This window comes from Camelina sativa, chromosome 7, assembly GCF_030686135.1.
Source record: "Camelina sativa cultivar CO46 ecotype springtype chromosome 7, ASM3068613v1".
NCBI classification, from domain to species: Eukaryota; Viridiplantae; Streptophyta; class Magnoliopsida; order Brassicales; family Brassicaceae; genus Camelina; species Camelina sativa.
This window is the reverse complement of record NC_141886.1, coordinates 19,658,627-19,680,459: the sequence shown is the minus strand read 5'-3', so window position 1 is coordinate 19,680,459 and position 21,833 is coordinate 19,658,627. Positions and strand designations below refer to the sequence as shown.

Here is a 21,833-nt window from a genome sequence, read left to right as displayed (position 1 = left end):
CTCTTTTAGGACTTTAAGAAGATCAAAGAAAAAAAAGTTATATCTATATAAAAAAAATTCTTTGTCATAGATCTCGATGTTGCGTCGTTATTTATAAGATAAACATTTTTTTTTAATTTGTAATTGAAAAGAAAAAAAAAAGAATCTTAAGAATTAATTAGTAGATAAGATTTGTAATAAATACTTTTGATAAAGTTTGAATACAGAAGCTAACAATTACTAGACTTCCAAAATATTTTTTTGAAGCTTATTGAATGTTTTGCAAAATATTTTATTTAATAAATTCCCACCAACTTTTTTTTTGACCGCAATTACCACAAACTTATCCTCCACTACGCTCGATGTTGAATAGAAATGTGTTTCTTTATTAGTAGTAGAAAAAAGAATAAAATCTTACAAATTTATGGAAACCAATTTAATTAAAATGAATTGTGATGAAGACTATCGAAATGTTTGAATAAAATTACAAAAATTATTAGATTTCCAAAATATTTGTTTTTTTTTTAAGTTTATTCAGTAAATTACAAAGGTATTGAGTGGAAGTGTTAATGTCATTATGGAGTTAGGGGTAGACAAGAATGTCCAAACGAACTTAATTATTTATAGATTTTTAATGATTGTCGGAACGAACTAGATTTACTGAGATATTCTATATTTAAGTAGAGACAAAACACAATAAAACAAAACAAAAAGGCTTACACATTGATGGACATGTTACAACACCAAACTAGCATAACCATTTTAAGGCCACGGACATAGCTTTTGGTTCGAACAAACATTGTGCATAGACCACTTGGCTTCGGCCTGAATGTTTCATCCTATAGTGCGGGTAGCTCTTAACTAATGGATCACTTCGAGCAAAAATTGGATACTGATGTTAAAACTTAATCCCTAAACAACACCATTACATCCCACACTCACTAATTAATACATCTTCTGCTGCTAGATCTAAATGAATCACTACTAGCCTCCCTCTACTTGAAGTTTGGATCATAAAAAGAGTAATGATAGCTCTTAACTCTTTCTGATTCCGATATTTCGGATCCCGGGCTTCTTAGTCCTGAAACGAACCCGTGATCATATCTAATGCCATACCTTGGAGGATAGCTCGAAGACAGTGCAACACCTGGAGGGCCTGTCTGGTCTCTATAGTCCTGTGGTCGACGGTGATCATGATAATAAGTATGTGCTGTGTTATTCCTCTGTTCCCATAGCCACGAATCTGCGTTTTCTGGAATGGGTGCATTAATCCCGGGAAACCCAACTGTCATTATCTTTCTTGGCTCTTGAGGGTTTGCATTTTCCAAGATTTCACCGTCCTCAATCTTAACTTCCTCCTCTTCTTTTTTAGTCTCTTCCTCACCAAATATAGTGATTCCTGAGAGATGATCCTCTTCGACAGCTAAGAAGACATAAACAACAAAAAGCAGATACAACCAAGTCATGAACAAAGATGCCTTTGATATGATGATGATAATGATATTTGATGGAGATGGGAGATTAGGAAAGTTTACCAAAATATCCTGGTGGATATCCAATCTCTCGCATTCTGTGTAGCCATGGAGGAGGGTCGAGTTCCTGGACAAGATAAGAATCGCCGTAACCAGGAAGCTCATTCTCTTTGGTCTAATTCCAAATACAATGGAAGAAGGTTAAAATTTTACCTTTAGACCAAGAAGCTGTCGTGTCTCTGGATCAAGTGAGCCAGGCTTCAAGCCATCATATTTACCAACTTGAGGGCTCTCATAATATCGGGACGGTAGACGGGTTCCAGGATTCTGATTTCTTTTGCTTTTATGTTGCCTCCGAGCATTACTAACTGCTAATCGATCAAAAGGCTTCGGACATTCTCTCAAGGAATGACTGTATGCGCTGCAATTGAAGCAGCGTGGAGGATCATCAATAATCTCCAAGCCTCTAGAAACAATTAAAACAACAAAATAAAATAAACGAATGCACAAGATAGATACTAGAGTATCAATAGCACATTCATTGTCACAAGTAAAACGAAATAAGAAATAAGGATTTGTTTACCCTTCCAAGTTATTTGAACCACCGGCTGAATCTAAACCAATTGTAAATCCACGGTTATAAAGAGGGGTGGTGCTACTTTCCACAGGAACTAACTTCTTCGAAGAATTGTCTCCAGTTTGATAGTCGAGCCAAAATGACTGCACAAGCAATAATGTATCTATCAGTAAGGATTGCATCAAGCCTGAATTCTTCAAGCTTTGACATGCTCCAAAAAAAAACATTTTCACTCACCACAGATGAAGTCTTCTGCAATCCCACACGCAAAGCAGGAAAATATGTCTCATCACCAGATTCTAGTACTTGTTGTTCTTGATCCTGATCATATAACATGAGATAGTCAGCAAACAAGTGTCCATATCATTTCTTACACAGTTGCTAAAATTCATTTCCAATTATTCTTTCAATAACTTGAAACTGATTGACTTTTGCAAAACAAAAAAAAAAATCACTATATTGGCTATAAAAATTACTTTGAAGACCTCAAAAATCGTAGCTACCTCGGACAAAGAATTTTGTTCTGCCTCCCATTCTGACCATTGCTGTAATAAACTTTCCAGCTTCTGCTTACTAGCTCTGAAAGATGCAGGAAACACGAATCAAAACAAGTAACAGTTATATAATGACAGCAACGTTTGAGCATTCAAATGTTAAAATTTACATTTGGTCGAGTTAAGAGTCTTCTATTCACCTAACCTTGTTAAGTGTTTATAAGTAACATGGACTGAAGGCTGCTGTTCGTCGAAGGTTGTTCTGGATCTTTTAACACCAGATTTAGCTGACACATGTAATTATGAAAAACAAAGAAAGAATACATAATCACATGCATTCAAATCTCAGAGCGTATGATGATAGAAGCATGCTCATAATCCATGTCAATCCTAAAGTGAAACTATACTCGAAGCAGAGGTTTAAGAAACGCAAGCAATAGCAACCTTCAACATAAAAAGAAAAATAAGGATACAACTAACATCCTCCACTCTCGATGTTTCCCCTGAAAACTGGCCAGAGACATTTCTGAAATCATCTTCCGTTAGATCCATGTCTTCCTCCATGTCTATACACATTTCCCCATCCACAGCAGATAAATTTAAGAATAACAAATAGAGTTAAAGCTCTTTCTTATTCAAATTAAAACGATCACACAAAGAACTCCTTGAAAAACCTGATTAACAAAGCTCAAAGCCTTTCCCTCAGTTGTAAACCGATAAGCTCTCTCTAACTTGAGTCTCACAAACTCGAACTCATCCTTATTTATACTTAAAACGTAAAAGTAAAACACTCAAAGAAAGGAAAACAGAGAAATGGAAACTAGATAAAACTTCCAAAATCAGTAAATACAAAGAAAACATATATCAACATAAGAATGGAGGATCTCAAGTGATCACCAGAACTGAGGTCATGTTTCTGACCTTCCAAACCAGAGCCGCTTGAAGCTGCCATTTTTAAATAAAACGTAAACAATTATCTCCTAGAAAAGTTTCATAAAATCATCCACCCAAGAATAAGATAACCCTGCAAAACAAAAGCAAACAGTAATAAGCAAACCAAAAACTAATCAATAAATATTTGCAAATTCCAAAAACTCAAAACAACATTAGATTCCAAATGTACAGCTAATGTAATTGTTAGGAGTTAGTTAGGAATAATAATCAAGAAACCAATCCTCAGTCTAAAAAGATCCAGCTTCATCGAGCTAATCAATTCAATCACACAGCTCACATTGCTTAACCAAAAACCCAATTGACAATAAAAATGAAAACTTTAAGCAACAAGCATCAAAAGAGTCTCACTTAAAAACCCTTCTCAATCAAATTTGTGAATAAAAGGCATTATTAGGGTTGAAGAGTTTACAAGTTCAAACCAAGAATCGTATAGTATTAGAGAGTAAACGAGAAATACCCAATTACATAAAACTTGAAAGAATTGAAAGGGAATATGAAACGACTCGAAGAAGCGAGCGAGAGAACAAAGTCTTAACCTTTGGTTTTTAGGTTTTATCAGCAAATCTGCCAGAAACAATAATCAAAAGTGTTAATTAGGTATAATATATATAGCCAAAAATTTAATTTAAAATTGGTAAAAAGAAAAGAAAACAAGGCACAAAAACTCTCTAGTTAATGGGTGATGATAAGAGTATTTTGCGGCTAATTTTTATAAATAAAAGAGAGTGAACATAAACTCGACTATTTTGCCTTCAGATCTTCTTAATTATTTGGCTTTTCGTCTTAATGTGATTTCTCGAGACAAAAACATGATCATGATAATGATAATCTTCAAAAAAGACAAAATAAGGTTTTAATTTCTTCTAAAAGGTTAAACAACTTGATTTGTTGAAGAACTAAAATGTTTATGGGAAGACGAAAAATGTGTTTAGTTTTAGGTTTGGTCTTTTATGTAATTTTTGGTGGATTTTAAAATGGTATAGTAGATACGTATGAGTTGTTTGAAATGAGATTTGACTGCTTGAATAGCGAAATGTGGACGACAACTCATTCTCAATTGGAAATTTTGGCAAAGCATAAACGGAAAAAAAAAAATTGTCTACAACATGCATAGGATTAAAACATTTCTTTTGCTTGAAGTGAGTGTGTTATTTTTAATCCTTTTGAGGGAAACGGGGAAAAGATTAAAAGAATTTATTTGGTCTCTATATCATCTAAATACATTTATCTTTTCAGTCAAAAGTTTTGAGAGAACTCCGGAGTTAAGCTTGCTTGAGCTGGAGTAGTTTAAGTATAGTGATCTTCTAGTGATTGTTGGAACTATGCGAGTGAGGACAAAACACAAAAAAAAATCACGTGGTGATCTGTAGGGACGGTAAACTTCCAAATGTATCAAATCGACCGTCAGATATGAGTGGGCCTATGGGCCGAAAGTGGACATGGGGCTTACTAAGCAAAGTGGATCTATAAGTCAGGAGTGGATATGGGCTCATTAAACAAAGTGACAGTTGGAGCGTTACATTTTGCCACTTAACTCCCATCACATTTGTTGAAAGAAATAATAGAATATTTATAGACAAATAATCACTAATTTTGTATATTTAAATCTGATTAGATTTGACGTATCTAAAATTTTACTATTTCAGTTCGAATCCAAATTTTTGCATAGGAATTCTCGGATAGACCAAAACTGATATCGGATCATAGGTATTAGTACCATATTATGATCGACTTAGGGGCCAGAAACACTCTCAAGCCCCGGTGAACTAAAACTGATATTAGATCATAGGTACCACTACTAACTATGTTTGATTTAGATGTGAGAAGAGAACAATCGTTCCAAAGAAACTCTCTCTTCTCTCTCCTCGAGTTTTAACTTTTTCTTCTTTCAGATCTGTTCTTGGTGGCCTTGTGATTCACTACCTCGATTTACTGTGGGGATGAAGAGGTGAATTAGATCTTCTTTCTCCGTCGGCAAGGGTGTGGTCTCTCCTCCTTCGATGTGGGTGCGACTCCGAGATGACGGAAGGAGAGTGTTGCTGCAGATCTTGTCGGTTTGAAGACGCCGGTAAGGAGCAGCGATCGACTCTCGTGGCTTATCCGTCAGATTGGCTTAGCATTCACGGCGGAAGTCGATGGAGGAGAAGGTAAGTTGTCGAAGCGCTTTGGCGATTAATGGTAGATCTGTTTGGATCTTGAAGGCTGTCACGGATTTCGTGCGTTTGGGTTTTTCCGATTGAGCCATCGGCCCCTTTCGCTGTCGTGACTAACTTCCGTCAGGCCGGTGTGAAGAGATCTGATTCAGCAAGTTGGAAGAATGTCAGATCTGGGAAGAAGAGGATATGCCTAAAGTTGGAGCTTGCTAGGAACGGGAGCTACCAACAACATGCCGAGTTGTCGGAGAGTTGTTCATACCGGGAGATCTGTGGCGGGCTGGTTGGTCGAAGGGAAAAAGAACAGTGGTTGGGAGTCGGATGCTTCCTCCCCATTTACTAGATACCTCAATCTGCCGCAAAGTTGTGGTTCTCGCATCCGCCGGAGCTGATGATCAGACCCTCTACAACACGGTGTCAATAGGGCATGAGTCTTCTTTCCGACGATGGTTACTATTCCAATTTGCCCATAATCTCTGTTTCCCATGTAATTTCGTGGATCTGCCCATTAAAGGAAATATATATATATATATATATATATGCCTGATTTAGAGCCTGACTGGTTCTCCCGCTACCACCCGCAGATGCTGTGTTTGCGGGTGGTAACGGTTGCTAGCAATTGATACTAATCACACAAATCGCTCCCAATCGCTTCCAATCGCTCTAAACCACTGAATTCCAAAAGCTGCTTCCCGCAAGCGTTTGCGGTTGCGGGCGATTGCGGTTGGAATTTTTTTTTTTTTTAATTTGAAACAAATCAATGATAATGAAATATTTTTTATATATATCTTTTATCTAACTATTTTATTCATTAAGGATTGGAGAAAATGAAGTACGAATACGATTGAGAATGTTAAAAAATAAACAATGTGAAGAAAATAAGATTTCAATTAACAATAACCCAAAAAACTTGATGTAAATATAATGACACATCGCACATATGTTCAAAAAATCTAAATAAATATAATATTTTATCAGAAATTTTAAAAAATAAGATTATTTTTTTGAAAAATATAAAAACAAATCACGAGTCTTCTCAACTCTCATTTGATCATTACGACCAATGCAACTACTGTCCCACGGAACTTATTGAGTGTGTGAGATTTAAAAAGAAGATCTACGATCTAAAACATATTTTTTGTCATTTATCAAATTACTTGATTAAAGTTTTGGTAAAAAGCCAAATGTATAAAGTAATAAGTATTTCAATATGATTTTTTTTTGTTTTTTTAATAATTATTTTAGTATTTTTTAAATGAATTTTAATTATAAATCAAGTTTAATAAATTTTTGGTATTTTTATACATTTATATAATTATATATTACATTTATTATGTTTTAACCGCTACTGCGCCCACTGGTTAACCAGTCGTAAACTCCCGCAAACGCACCCATTTTAAAACGCTAAACCAGTCATTCAAAACGCTTAATAACGCTTGAAACAGCAACTACCCGCTTCCGCAATCTCCCGCAAATGCAACCGCAAACGATGCGGTTGAACCAGTCGGACCCTTAGAGGGACAATGTAAGTATGTAACTATGAAACTCAAAGAGGTGAACATTAATTAAATACATTACTATTATTTCAATTCTAATGGGCCTACCAAATAAATATTAAGATCCATTGTAACAATTATAAGGCTCAAAATTAAACATCAATGTTTTTTCTTTATAAATATAACGTTTTCAAACAATTTTACTAAATACAAGGTTCTCCTTTTTTTTTTGGTTGAATCTCATACAAAGTTAGAAAACCACTAAACTATACTCTTTCCATTTCAAAATATAAGATGTTTTAGTAAAAACACGCATATTAATAAATAGTTACTTTTAAAAAGTTTAACCAATCATAAACAAGTCTGCATAATATAAAATATAAATTTAATCTAAAAGTTGCATAGAAAATTGGAAACATCCTATATTATGAAATAAAATACTTCTCTAAACATTCTATATTATGAAAAAATATTATTTTATTTACATAAAGAAGCACAAAATTGTACACTACAAAAAAATACGGATAGAAATTGTTAGATCCCACGTTTGAGATGTTTTTGGCCGACCAATGTAAAACATTTGCTTTGTCTTTTTTCCATCATAAAATAGTTTTCTGGATTAAAAGAGTGATCAAATGAAAAAAAAAAATTGATGTTCTCTGGATTAAAAAGGTGGAATATGGATCAGTTTGTTTTTGTTTTTTGGCTGAAATTTTTTTGCCTTTGCGTAGAAATCCGACTAATAAATAATCGACCATAACAACATAATAATATCTTAAATTTCTTAAGCCTTAAATCATAATTATATTAAGAACTTGAACTTTGATTTTGGATCCTCTTATGCTTGGACTTACATCCAACGAATTCAGCTTAATCAATAATAACTCTCTACTTCTTCTTCTTTGTTTTTTTAATCAAAACTCTCTACTTCTTTAAATTCAAAGTCTCGCATCACCAACAGAGTAAAATATTATAATAAAAGATTGAAATAGACGGATTTAATTCTAACCAATCCACATTTTAAGGAAATTTTACGTTGAAAATTGATGTATTTGCGAAAGAAAGACAAAAAAAAACAAAAGACGAAATCAAGAATTAAACAACTAAACTCTTTTTTTTTTGTTCATATGGATTTACATATGTTGACAGCTGACCAAAAATGTATACGATATAGCTGTTTGCATAATGATGTACACAACTGCACATGTTTCATGCTTCTAACTAGTTATTGAACATAAAATACATTTTTCCATTTGTCGGTAAGAGAATTTTAGAAAACTTTTACGAATCTGAATTAAGTAAGAATAAGAAGTCGCGTGGTATTGTGGTAACCGATATTTTCAAGATCACACACAATTTTCAACTCCTTTTTATGTCCTTACAAAATTGCGTATAATTTTAAACTTTTGTTGAAGAATTTTTAATGACAAGTTTTCTTTACTAATTTATGTTAGCTAGGATCCTACTTTCCATCTTCATGCAAAACCTAGACGTTGGTGGTTCAATTTACAGTTGAAAATTGATAAAATGTTTTAGTTTCTGACTTAAGATAATATACGGTTTAGGTAAAACCTTTAAATTATTCAAAATAAAACCAATAATATATAATAAACATATATGGATCATTCTATTCTATTCATTGTCAATTGATTTAAAGTTGGAATTCCATGAAATTTTACAATTTCTGTATACTTATATATTTTAACTTTTCTTTCCCTAAATTTATATTTTAAAAATCTAAGAAAATAAACAAACGTAACTAAAAGTATGATTTGAATCTGAATTTAACTGAAATAAATATTACGTATACGGACGTTACATTTCACAATCAATAGTTTAGTAGTAGTGATCAAGATTTGAATAATACTCTTTAGTCTTTTGTAACAATTTTAAAGTAATATTTTAATACTAATTAGTATTATTATGAAAAACATAGGCTTCAATTGGTGACCACATTTTAAGAAAAGAATGAAGAGGAATGTGATTTTTTTTTTATTCCACAATTTTTTTACCATTTGATAGTAATAATTTTTCCTCTACATTCTGAAAAAAATAAGGAACAATAGAAAAAAAATGTGCTTCCCCAAAATTGATGAGGAACAAATGTAACAGAAAAAGAACAAATATTAAAATTCGTTTTTAAAATATAAACAAAAATAAGTTTATTATTAATATTCAATTTTCTAATATAATAATTTTCATATTTTCATAATGTACTGACAGAAAAAATAATTTTGATATGAATTTCATGTGAAACTAATCTTAAGGCTATTTAAAAACTATATTGAATAGTAAAAGAAATTTAAGAGACTCATGTTTATATCATAAATAAAAACTAAAAATATTTTAAATTACCTTTAAAATTGTATTGTAGGTTAATATTAATATTTAATATGACATATCTAAAATTTAATTTACAATTTTTAAAAAAAAACAAATATAAAATTCATTGTATATACATTAGAAGTAGTATTAGTATTATTATTGAATTTGATTTATTTAATATTTAACATATTTAAAAAGATGTTTTTATTGTTTTGTTACCATTTACTATTTAGTTCATTCTCTCCAGATTTTTTTTCATTTCTCAAAAACTGTTTATTCCATTTCACATTATTCTTTTTGTTCCTTTTTAAAAGTTCTTTTTGTTCCTTTTCTTTTTGTTTTTCTAATGATTACCGGTAGGAGTCATAATTATTCGGAGTCTAAATTAGCAATCTTCCATGTCTCCGAAAAGAAGAAGAAAGTTGAGTGTATTCTAAGTTGTCTTTCACATTTATTTTAATTAATAAGTTTTTGCACACAATAAAAAACATTTCCAGTTATTTAGATTATGTAGATACTACAGTTCGTTAATGGGTTACACGAGTATTGGCACAACCCATATAATTGGGTTGACATGTGTAGTAGTAGTACTAGTTCATCTATCTAGTCAACACATATGGAAGAAGTTTTCCGAGCTGATATGAAATGCTCACTAGTACCCATGTTTTGGCTCTATTCTAGTCCAGTGAACCGTATCACGAAATATTTGAATGTGTTCAAATGCAACAAAAGTCATGTAGTGCTCGCTTAATTACGCCTCAAAGCAAACTAAGGGATATCAAAGCAGGCTTTGATTATCTTACATTTCAATTTTATGGTAGAAAAGTTCAAGTTTTCAGTGATCACTGATCAATTAATTAGACTTTACAATTATTTTCATACATTTAGAACGTAGAATTTTTTTTATAATACCTATCAAGTAATGGAAGAAATTTCAGTGGCGGAAGTAAATATTAACTAATTAAAATTATCTTTGTGAAAAGCACCACACAGTATTTCTTATCTCTTTTCGATTTACCACACAAGATTTTCTATTTTGTTTAGATTTCTCTATTTGGTATAAAACTAGTTTCTTTCTTCTTCAGGATTTCACTTTAAAGAACTTTGCTAAGATACATAATGTATGAAATAAACAAGTAAAACAATCAAATTCCCCAATAACCATGATTTGGTGTTGCCTTAATTCTTAAAATCTGAATCTTTGACTATACTAAACCACCCAAAACCATAGTACTAAACTAATAACCATCGTATTATAATATTAGTTAAAAGTTTGAAAAAAACAAGGTCACGAGACTCACAATAGTCACAAGTCACAACCTTTGACATCAGCCTCCACCACACACACAAACACAATATTAATAAAAAACCACTTATATGTGTATATATTATTCTCCTCTATTCCATATTCTCCATTTTCATCTTCTCTCATATCTCCAAGTCATCACTACCAAGAGGTTTCATGTCTCTTCTACTCTCTCTCATGTTTCTTTTTTTTTCTCTTTTTCCTCTTTTTCTGAATTCTCGTTGAGTTTTCTAATAACAAATACACCTATTTACATGCATATATATATGCCTAGTTCAATCTTTTTAACTTGCAGATTAATTACAAGAAAAGTGAAGCTCGATCTTCTTAATTAACTTTTTGTTAAGATATATATATATATATATATATATATATATATATATATATCTTTAAGTGTAGTAGATACAAGATTTATCTCCAAGTGAGCTAGTATATATGCTAATCTAATAAATTCAGAATAGTAATTAAGCCCATAAATTAATCTAGAATTACTTTCTGTACGTAATTGGAAGATCTAATTAGTTTCTTTCTTCTTCTTCAGTTCTTCCACATATAGTAGATGGTGGTGAGGATGAGACTAGGGAAGATTATGGAAGGCTTGAAGTCGAAGATAAAGACGGGTCTAAGGATGGGGAAGAGATCATCATTATCATCATCATCATATTCATCTTCTTCATCATCTTCATCTTCGTATGAGAAGATAGACAAGAGTGAGAGCATGAGATTTGAGTTGAGAAGTAGAAAGGCAAACAAAATTATCCAAGAAACCCTTCAAATTGCCGACTCTCCCACTTCAAGAACTTATGCTTTCTGATATCATCTTTTTAACATCCAAATCATATCATACATAGATAAACATATATGTATTTGCGTGTACGCATCTGTTTATACATTTCCATCTACAAAATTGTACGTGTGTATTTATGTATGAAAGGTTATATGTGTGATGTGATGGATTTTATCTTTTGCTAAATGATGATTAGGTGATTACGTCAATACATTCATAGTCATAATTATGCTATAATTAGTTGTATCAAAAAAAAGTACATTTTAGATGTAAAATCGAATATTAACTATATATTAAAAAAGTATCTTATTGTAATTTTTACCAAGTTTACTATATTAAGGGTATTAGAATACCGTTATAACCTTCACCATATTATAGAAATACGTACTGTTATTTTTTTTTTGGGGTGGGGGGGGGGGGGACAACATACATATTTATTTTAATTTTTGAAATACATTTTTTTTTGTAATGTGAAATACAATTTTTTTTTGGTTCAAGTTAAAATACAATTTTAGCCAAGTTCGTTTCTCATTTTATTTGGGAAATAACAATGACATTTCAAATCAGAATTTTGTGCATGTGGAGAAACAACTAAAGTTGAGTCATTGAACTTACAGTTACAGAACCATAATAAAACAAAACAGAAAATACACAATTTTAATGTTTTCAAAACAATAACCTTCACTTTTTCTTTTAATATTTGGTTCATTAACATTCTCTATGTCTTTTATTAGTCTAAAAATTGTAGAACTACAAATGTAATGTTTCTTATGCTCAAAGTTCGTAAAATAAATAAAAATAATAATTCCTTAGACGAATAAACGGTCACATAAATGAAAGTTGTTATATGGGTTTCTTTCCAACGTCAGTATCATGTCTTCTATATTCGTGAAACGTTTGTGATGTGTTGTTCAACCAACACTTTGAAATTTCATGTCATAATTTCTCCTATTTATATATGGTAAAATATCACGATCTAAAAATATATATATTTATATGTTTGTATTAAAGATTGAAATTTGTATCACATTACCTAGATACAAATTTATCGCCGACAAATAAAAAGAACACAGATTTGTCTAGGTTTTGTTAAGTATTGTCAGTATATCTGGCGTGTCTCAACCTAACAAAAATGAATTTTAAAAGAATAGTCACAATTATTAATTAATCGACATACCAAACGCTAGTGTTTAGAAATTAGTATTAAGGGTCGTTTATCTATATAATCTTTCTCGAGCTAAGATCACTTTATTAATACATGTGTGAAAGATCGATTAATTTTATAAAAACAACTTTATCATTGAAGGAACACGAAAACGGAAGAAACACTTCTTGAATCTATAACTCTACAAGAAATAAAGATAGAAGATTAAGTAGTTCTTAAAGATCTCTATATATTATGTAAGAAAATAAATAATCATGTGTAATCTATGATATGTGGCTTATATTGAAGAGAAATAAAGTTAACAATTACGATTTCTTTTTCGTTTTGCAGAAAGGTTGATTCTATCTTAAACAATTTGACATAAGTGGTGTCGTTATGTAATTGACTCGTCGTAACCTAAAAAAGAGGTTGAGACATAATAGAGGTTTCTTAATTAGGTGACGAGACATGCATGCCCATGCCTATACATTACTACAAACCAAATTTTACATACCAAATCCTCTCTTCTTTCTCTTTTTTTAAATTATTAACGTTAACATATATATATACACTCAAGAATTCCCAAATAGTTTATATTATAAATAACATGTGAAGTGAAACTAGTGGTATTCCCAAATAGTTGCATTTCATGTCTTACAAAAACAGATTAAGATTCATAATAAAAAAAAAAAAATCGTACTCATTTTAGTGTCACTAGCAGTCATTAATATATACTAGACTTTAACCCGCGGTACACCGCGAGCATATAACTTTTATTATAATTTATATTTTATGTTGTATCTATTTATTAAATATTAGATGTTTTATATTATTTTTTAACCTGCAATACATTTTATGACTATTTGTTTATTATATTTAGTTTGTTTTGTTTAGTGTTTGAGATTCTATTTTGATTTTTAATTATTATAACAAAAAATTAAAAGATATAAATATTATCAGTAATTTATACGCTGTGATTAAGTCACATTTTTCCTAATGATTTAATTATTTTACACAATCTTAGTTAAATCAACTTGATTTTATGTTAAATATTCTAATATTAGTAGTGTTGATAAGTAATTAAATGAGGATTTAACCCGTGTTAACACAAATTTAATGATATTTTATTAATTCCAACATGTGCTCTTTATAACTCATCTACTATATAATCACATTATATAGTATTTTAGACTTTTTTAATTTTACATATTCGTAATAGTTAAAAATTTTATTAAGTTTATATATATTAATTATAATATTTAAATAAATGTCAACCGAAGTTTCTCTTACACTAATAATCAAAGCTCACAGGTTTTGGAAAACAAAATGGGAATCAAATTGTTGTTTTCTTTTTTTGTGAAGGATTCAGATAAAGAACATCTCAAAACACAACAAAATGTGTAGTTAAATATATGAGAGTTTTTATTTCCATATTGATTGCTGTTATTTTTTAGTTGGAATGAAATGTAAACTATTTATGAAACAAAATCTGGAGTAATGTTAGTTTTGAAAATTTTTTAGGGGTTAATGTTGTAAATAACTTTTTAAATAAACAAAATTAAAAGGGCATAACACAAAATGTACTTCAAAAATGTTAATATAGATAAGAGAAATTCTCAAAAATAGCACCAATATAATTTTTTTTTCCAAATTTAGCACAACATCTCTAGAATTCCAAAAATAACACCAATTAATCTTACCCCTTAAAACTATACCCTAAATGTAAATAGGGTTATTTTTGGAAATTTATGAAATGTACGATATAGTTGTCTATAAAACTTGTTTTTATTTTAGAGTATTTCTCTATATATAAAACTATGCATTTAATACTAGCTAGGATTCAAGAAGCTGTCTTGGAATGGAACAAAGCATGACAAATAAGGTCCCCGCTGTGTAAAAAGGACAAGATATAGAGAATAATACTACACAACACTAAGATCCAGCAGCGTGAGGACAATTAGCCTTTCATTAATGACAAAAACAAACACAGTGTGAGGACAAAAGCTTACCATTTACTCCACCTTACATGCATCTAACAAAACCAATGCAAGCTCCACATTTGGGGAAGAAGACAACAAATATAGTTTATATATAATAAGAATTAAGAAGAAATTGGAAACTTCAAGGCACATGAAAAGGAAAATTCAATGGTATCATCTAGCTAAATATTGTTCACATGATATGTTGGTTATACAAAATCCACAAGTTTTGTGAGAGGGAGAGATAGATGTGTGACACATCATGTGTCAATTGAGTCGGTCGTCCTCGGTGTAAGCTTAGTTTGAGTGCACATATCATTTTAGCATGGTACCATCTCTTTGTTTTGAACTAGAATATATATACACTCCATTTATCATTGCAATTTAGTCTGGCAGAATTTTATCTTTAAACACCAATTAAAAAATGAAGGAAAAAAGGTTAATTCTTTTTCAGATATTTAATTGTATAGAAACAATCCTAAGATAGTATTTTTATTCATTGGAAAAAACAACTAACCTTGAAGAGAGTTAGTATTTTTCACAACTCTTTAAGTGAAGCATCAATTAAAGAGTTGGTTCATTTTAGGAAAGAGATCAACTTGGAGTGTGCTACGAAGATCTTTTCTCTTTCCAAAACATTGTGATCTTGTGACAAATTACGATATCTTCTCACACTAAAACCTCTATAAATTAATACTCTTTAAACTAATAATCACTATAAATTAATATATTTTTCTGGTTCCAAGTTAGACCAGTATAATATTAGACACAATTCGATAAAATAATTAAATAATATTTTTTTGAAAATTTATTATAAATATATGGTCTCATCAATAATATAAATTAATAATTACATAAAATTATCAAAATATAGGGATATATATACACACTAATTTTTGTTAGAATTCATTTCTAATATTATTACTATATAAAAAACTTTGAATATTTTCTTTAAAATATGATAATTATTATTTTCATTCTATAAAAAAAAATTAGTTATATTAATTCAATCTTATTTTTAAATTCTTCTTTTGAAAAAATTACCAATTAGGAAAGTTTTTCTATAAATTAATAATTATTAATTTATTGATAAATTAAAATTTTTTTAAATTAATAAATTTTTATGGTCCCAATATTATTAATTTATAGAGGTTTTACTGTATTTCTTTTTCTTTCTTTGTTTAGTCGGCATGACAATGTAACTACTACACAAAAACATTGATTTTTGGTATGCAGTCCCAACAAAATATTTTGCAATCGAATCACAAACCACAAACAATATGGAAACTATTCATATAACTACATAAACTTAGATTTTGCTGCCTATAATAATTAGAAAAAACAAAAAAAAACATTGAAACCTCTGTCCAAAAAGTACAATTCACTGTTTTATGTTAACAACTTTTATTTAGATTTAGTAACAATCGAAAGATTTGTTTAAAACCACACAAACGTTTACCTTTTGCCCCTAACCAGATAAATCTTAATTTCAACAGCCTAACCCCACAAAATTATACGATATACGTGTTGCCCAATACCCCATGTGATCGTATGACGATTCATTTAACCACTTTCGAGAAATGGAAAGGAAACTATGGTTCAAAACGTCTCTTTGTATGCAATAAATCAACTGAATCTCTCAATAAGAAATATCTTTATATCCCTAAGCGAAGATTCAAACGTTTACGTACGGCTGCTCAATCATGTAATTGTATTTTCCAACTTTTTAAAGATTATTAATAAAAACGTCTTAGCTATATATATTTCCTCCTTGTCAAGCTTCGAAGCTATAGATGTTCTTACATCAAATTATGCGTGTTTAACTAAGGCTTTGAAAGAGAATTGCAAACAACGAAACAAAACCATTAACAAGTATATATTCTGTATAATTTTTGGAGTTAACAACATTCTACTGTATTTTTTTTAAAAAAAATTAGAACAGTTTTATAGTTCGTTGGCCTTAACATAACTACTACAGATTAAATTTATGAATGTCTATAGCTTGGAACAAAATTTTTTTTTGTTTAATCGACAAACTGATGAAGTTAAAATGTTTGTGTTGGTAAGAAATGAGAACGGTTACGTGGATTTTATCTATAACAAGAAATTGGAACTAAACTAAGTTTTAAAAGTTTGGTGGTTTAGAATTCAATTGCAAAACTTTTGTAGGGTTGGTTTGCAAATTGAAAACCAACGTACACTGAACAGCTCTTTTAGTTCAGGGTGCATACAAATTTTCAGTTTTCCATCAAGCGAGTTTTGGAAACAAACCGAGGAACAGAGAATGAAGATATATTCACATTAAGTTCAGAAAGACTTCAAAAATCCAAATATTCAAAATCTTTACACATGTTTCAACTTGTTTTCAATAACATGGAGAAGAAGAATAATCGTTTACTCGTACTCGAACTGTACCTCGACATGAATGTATTTCCTCATGAGTTGAACAATGGACCATGTGAATGTAGCCAGAATTTGACAATCTCCTTGTGTTTTGGTTTCTGAGACAACCCCATAAATGATCAGCTTCTTCAGATTAGGACATCTTCTCAGCAACTCCTCGACCCAGATTGAGAAAACATCATTGATCACGGTCCATCCGAGCTCCAACACAGTCACGTTCACCAACTGAGTCGTCCCTTGCAAACTGTAATGAGCAGCTCCATCTTTCAGGTCGTAGCTTAAAGAAAGATGAGTCAGTTGAGAGAAACCAGCAGCAATAGACTCAAGATCGATGATCTCATCGTCATCATCAAACACCACATCCCACAGACGGAGTTTCCTAAGTTTCTGTGATCTTGAGATCATCTGGTAGAACTTTGGCCAAACCATCGTAAAGTGATTGACATCAACTACTTCAAGGCTTTCAGAAGTTTCCATGATATCAAGATGAATCACACTAACATCATCGAGCTTAAAATGCTTCAAAGTCCCGTTTCCTATAAGCTCAAAAAGCTCGAGAACACAGTCTTTCATATGCAAGAACTCAATACTATCAGCCTCCAAGATGAACTTATCCAAACTAATCCCATCGAAATAAACACTCTTCAACGTCGGGCTACTAAGTTCAATCGTCACTTGAGCATCCGACATCGCAATCTCAAGACTCACAAGCTCCAAACTCTCAATCAACGGACAAGCACTAAGCAAAAGATTCAAATCCAAAGCTGAAATACTAACATAACTCAACGAGAGTGATCTCAAACAAGGAAACCTCTGAAAACTAGGTTCAACACCAGTAATCGAATTATGAGCCAAAACCAAATCCTCAAGCTTTTGCCTCCCACAGATCTCAAGAATGTTAACATTAGGTGTGGTTCGAACGTTATAAGACAAACGACGCAACGTGTCCCTAGTATACATAAGCCAAGCCATAACAGTACCAGCGGAGAACTTGTTTGCATCATCCATCACAATGGAGAGACCTTGTAACCCCGTGGTTTGGAAAATGGTTTGAGTTATAAGGATCTCGAGACGGTTCGTTGTGAGATCTCGATAAAACGGCCAATCAGCGGAATTGAAAGTAAGGGACTGGAGATGTTTACGATAACCTTCACGCCATTTTCTACATGTAGCGGAAGCAATCACAACGTCTCGAGCTCCACCGAGACGTGAGAGTATGTTTCCAATAACTTCTACAGGAAGATAGTCCATAACAACTCCAAAACAAAAAGGATCCACAGAGCAGCTACAAAAGCAAGCAAGCAAAGAAGAAGAAGAACCTCTCGTTTCGATCAAACTACATTAAACAAACAAAAAAAATACATAGATCCTGAAAGCATCGAAGTCTAAATCATATAAGAATCAAAGCCTAGAGAATCAGGTTTAGGAGAGACGGAATCTGAATCAAACCAATCGAAATTTTAACAGATTATCATGAGAAATGAAGAGGGGAATACGAAGTAACGGCCAAACATCTGTTTACCGATTTTGGTTGTTCCGGGATGAAGAGAATGACGGACGGCGACGGTGGATCTACGAGGAGGAGGCGATCTGGTTTATTAGAAAGGAGAAGAAAACAAGAGAGCGAGGCGACGACTTGAATTTAGTAATTAAAAATAAAAATAAAGAATTGTTATTATTTGGGTGGTGGGGTCGTGGCGGGGATGTGAAAAGTAAACGGCGTCGTACTGAAATAAAGAAATTATTTTTTCAGGAAAATTGCTTTTTGCTATTTATTGTTTAAAAGTGACTTTTGTTTTGTTTAGCCAATTGGCTTTTAAGAAATTTTAATTAAATTTATTTCAACAGTCCTATCTCTAAATATTAGTATGTATTAAAATTGAAAGTTACTTGGATTGTGTATGATTGGTATTAAAATTCAGTTTATTTCATGTAAACGAAAATAAAACAATGGGAGATATTGTTAACATTCATACTTCATAATTTCAAAACCAAGACATTTATGGTCATATTTTTATTTAATAGTTACGACGCTGGTACATCATCTGAAGATCATTGCAGTGCTTGCAGGTCCAAGGAAGCAGGTAAGGGTCTAAACAATAAGAGTGGATGCGTCGGAAATTGCAGAGGTGACATCTTATTAGAAGCTCTTCCGGCTCAGTCAAGAAGCATTTGCTGCAACCTGAAGCTCGAGCCTGCAGACACAAAACAATAAACACAAAGGAAGAAGAATGTTGTAGTCAAGATCAAGAGCGCATATGTAGAAACTCAAGACTCTCTCAGAGTCAGGGAGATGGCAGTACCAGTGAACTGAAGCCTCGTCTTTCTTCTTCTTCAGGAAGTACTACAAGAGTGTTATTTGTTGAAGATAGGTCAGGGACTGTTTGTGAATATATGTTTTGGTCGGATGATCCAGCGTCTTCTATTTTTGTGATGGTGATGAAATTGGACTTGCATAATGGACATGTTGTCTTCTTTCTTTCTGAAACCTGCAGGTGTAATTTGATTATAGCATATGCATCAATTACAATATCCGGATTGTAGGAGTGTTAATTTGAAAGGCGGAGAAGATAAAACTCACCAAACGGTCTGCCCATTTCTGGATGCACGAGAAACAAAACCTATGGCCGCAAGGGAGGATGCCTCTACTGGAACTAAACTCGGTCCAGCATATGATACAAGAAACCTGTGCAGGAGGAACCTTCTCAGTTGCTTCTGTCTCTTCTCTTCTTGAATCAGTTTTGTTGTAGTTTGACCCATCCTCTTGCAGTTTTCTCTCTGTACTATTTGATCTCGGACGTTTAAAAACAGCTGAATGACTCCAATTTTCAGACTCCTCTATTTCATCCACGTCCCAGTTTTGTGTTGCAGAGTCTCCAGGATGTCGAAGAGCTGATGTTTCTCCTGGTTCGAAAACACACTCCCTCACATTTTCATCATCAGGCTCTCTAGTATCCTGAGTCTTATTTCGGTTCTCGTCAGAATTGTCAAGCCAACTATTATCAGATTCCTCATCAGATTCAAGGTCGATAAGGTTTCTGCACAAGCGTTTCTGTACTAACCGCCTCTTTCCTTTCCCGGAAGATTCAGCCACGCCAGTGTTTTCCTTGTCTTCAAAAATATTACTCGGCCTCTTTGTTCTTAATCGCACTGACTGTCTGTTTGCTTCTGTATTTTTCTAAAGACCAGGGACAGGAACTATCAAAGTTATTATATACCATACACAGAACAGTGATGCAATTCAAACATTCCACAGTGACCACCTATTGCTAATCTTGGTAGCTATATCACAATATGAAACTAACCTAATGAGTATATATTATTACCCTGTCTCTCTCTTAAATCATACAGAAAACGAGTGTACTAATACTCAATTCAATAAAACTAAACTGATAGATGGAAGATAAAGAATTAAAATCTGTAGAGCTCTAGATTTTTCTTGTATCTAATGCAAATAGATAAGAAGAGAACGAGTATCACCTCTTTCAACAAGACCGAATCCATCCAAGTAGCAAGCTCAGAAGTGGATCCCCTCCTGCTTTCTTCACCATTATTAAAGTATTTATCAAAAGTTTCAGTAGCCTTATTCACTTTCTTTGTAGCTTTAGCTTCCCCTGAAATCGCGGGAAGTTCCATCATCAAAGGTCCAACCTCTTCCCCACTGAAAAAGTTAAGGCTATATATCAATCATCTGTTAGGAACCTAGAAGCTATCCTACACATTTCAGATAAGACTGAGCAAACCTTTCAAACATATAAGGCGTCTCGGAAACTCGTCTCCCTTCCCTCACGCATTCTTCAACCCATTGATGATTTACTACTACTGTATTAAACTTCTTTGCAAGATCGTACTTTTTCCCCTCGAATCTCCAACATACCTACACAATACAACAAAAAAGGGTATGACTTTGTTTCTCCATAGTAGTTAAAATCCCCTAAAAGACAGAGAAACAATCCCGACGAACCAAATGTGTAATGGATCTTGACATTGCCCCAACATAACTTGCTCCAGAATGTGAAATAAGCTTGATGAGCTTGAACCTCTCAGACCCATAGTATCCACTCACAGTTGCCACCACATTTTCCATATCCTACAATAACAGAAGCTACAAAAAATTGAAACTTTCGACATGAAACCAAAATTGGGAGTGCAACCCCAACATCGCCGAGAGAATCAAAGCTTACATTTTTTGTATGAGACTAACCTAATGGGCCAGAATCGCGAAACCCTAAACTTAAATTACGGCAATTGTGTCGAGAAATCAAAACCCCTTTTACAGAAATCGAACAGTGGAACCCTAGAAATTGAAATTTTCTTAATTCGAGTAGAATTGTATTACCTGGTCTAATTTGATACGAATCTGCTGCAATTATCTCTCTTGTCTTGGGAATTATGTCTCCTTCGTTTGCCTCAATATTTTACTCTTTCTCTATTCTGTGTGGTCTCTATTCTGTGTGGTCTGTGTGGTTTGCCTCAAAATTAGATGGGAGTCTGGCGGGAATTTAAAAATATCAAATTTTTGAAGGAAAAAAAAAAAAAAGTAATTTTTGATCGTTTCACAAATTCTTAGGTGTGCATCATTTTGTCAGCCTCCACCATTTATAAATTTCAATATGCATAATTCTGTTGTAATCATAAATATTGTTCGAGTATAAAATTCGAATAATTGCGACGGTTGAGACGAAAAAATAATCTGTTCGTTAATTGGACCGTTTTTATTTAGGGGGAGGTATTGGTTTAGGATTTAGAAAGAATTTTAATGAC

The 21,833-nt window shown here is 32.2% G+C and overlaps 3 protein-coding genes and 1 long non-coding RNA gene across 37 annotated transcripts; 1 reads left to right on the top strand and 3 right to left on the bottom strand.

The window, feature by feature from the left end:
* Positions 1-676: 676 nt before the first annotated feature.
* LOC104701322 (uncharacterized) lies at positions 677-4,400 on the bottom strand. Of its 29 annotated transcripts, XM_087458893.1 has the most exons (12): positions 4,142-4,230; positions 4,013-4,040; positions 3,444-3,546; positions 3,197-3,290; positions 2,996-3,088; positions 2,728-2,809; positions 2,532-2,607; positions 2,266-2,349; positions 2,035-2,171; positions 1,665-1,917; positions 1,515-1,578; positions 677-1,402 (listed from the first exon to the last, which is right to left on the bottom strand). In XM_087458893.1, the coding sequence occupies exons 5-12, from the start codon at positions 3,084-3,086 to the stop codon at positions 975-977; spliced, it is 1,215 nt and encodes a 404-aa protein (XP_087315019.1). In that variant the 5' UTR covers positions 3,087-3,088; positions 3,197-3,290; positions 3,444-3,546; positions 4,013-4,040; positions 4,142-4,230; the 3' UTR covers positions 677-974. The 29 variants fall into 29 exon arrangements, with proteins under 29 accessions (XP_087315019.1, XP_087315010.1, XP_019083205.2 ...); XM_087458884.1 differs by lacking the exon at positions 3,197-3,290 and having other exon boundaries at positions 3,934-4,040; positions 4,227-4,400; XM_019227660.2 differs by having other exon boundaries at positions 3,197-3,546; positions 3,934-4,040; positions 4,227-4,393.
* A 6,293-nt stretch (positions 4,401-10,693) lies between these two features.
* On the top strand, positions 10,694-11,752 carry LOC147941476 (uncharacterized). Its single transcript, XR_015562116.1, has 2 exons — positions 10,694-10,907; positions 11,298-11,752. It is a non-coding gene; the product is annotated as an uncharacterized LOC147941476 (long non-coding RNA).
* A 5,189-nt stretch (positions 11,753-16,941) lies between these two features.
* On the bottom strand, positions 16,942-18,730 carry LOC104701321 (F-box/LRR-repeat protein At1g67190). Of its 2 annotated transcripts, none has more exons than XM_010416974.3 (2): positions 18,592-18,730; positions 16,942-18,354 (listed from the first exon to the last, which is right to left on the bottom strand). In XM_010416974.3, the coding sequence occupies exon 2, from the start codon at positions 18,318-18,320 to the stop codon at positions 17,061-17,063; it is 1,260 nt and encodes a 419-aa protein (XP_010415276.2). In that variant the 5' UTR covers positions 18,321-18,354; positions 18,592-18,730; the 3' UTR covers positions 16,942-17,060. The 2 variants fall into 2 exon arrangements, with proteins under 2 accessions (XP_010415276.2, XP_087315001.1); XM_087458875.1 differs by having other exon boundaries at positions 16,942-18,405; positions 18,592-18,716.
* Positions 18,731-18,974: 244 nt separating this feature from the next.
* On the bottom strand, positions 18,975-21,637 carry LOC104701319 (uncharacterized). 5 transcript variants are annotated; one of them, XM_010416971.3, is made up of 7 exons: positions 21,409-21,637; positions 21,034-21,159; positions 20,813-20,946; positions 20,550-20,730; positions 19,651-20,247; positions 19,373-19,558; positions 18,975-19,264 (listed from the first exon to the last, which is right to left on the bottom strand). In XM_010416971.3, exons 2-7 carry the CDS (start codon positions 21,154-21,156, stop codon positions 19,088-19,090), a joined length of 1,398 nt encoding a protein of 465 aa, XP_010415273.2. In that variant the 5' UTR covers positions 21,157-21,159; positions 21,409-21,637; the 3' UTR covers positions 18,975-19,087. The 5 variants fall into 5 exon arrangements, with proteins under 5 accessions (XP_010415273.2, XP_010415274.2, XP_087312735.1 ...); XM_010416972.3 differs by having other exon boundaries at positions 21,034-21,174; positions 21,409-21,530; XM_087456609.1 differs by having other exon boundaries at positions 21,274-21,489.
* Positions 21,638-21,833: the final 196 nt, after the last annotated feature.

Bases quoted from the DNA above. Each gene is read 5' to 3' on its own strand.
- LOC104701322 (XM_087458877.1), bottom strand. From the start codon at position 3,474: ATGGCAGCTTCAAGCGGCTCTGGTTTGGAAGGTCAGAAACATGACCTC. The intron at 3,089-3,419 runs GTGATCACTTGA...AAATGTGTATAG, and splicing joins GAAACATGACCTCAGTTCTG to ACATGGAGGAAGACATGGAT. The intron at 1,403-1,514 runs GTAAACTTTCCT...ATGTCTTCTTAG, and splicing joins ATATCCACCAGGATATTTTG to CTGTCGAAGAGGATCATCTC.
- LOC104701321 (XM_010416974.3), bottom strand. From the start codon at position 18,320: ATGGACTATCTTCCTGTAGAAGTTATTGGAAACATACTCTCACGTCTC.
- LOC104701319 (XM_010416971.3), bottom strand. From the start codon at position 21,156: ATGGAAAATGTGGTGGCAACTGTGAGTGGATACTATGGGTCTGAGAGG. The intron at 20,947-21,033 runs GTTCGTCGGGAT...TGTATTGTGTAG, and splicing joins CAAGATCCATTACACATTTG to GTATGTTGGAGATTCGAGGG. The intron at 19,559-19,650 runs GTGAGTTTTATC...TTACACCTGCAG, and splicing joins AGAAATGGGCAGACCGTTTG to GTTTCAGAAAGAAAGAAGAC.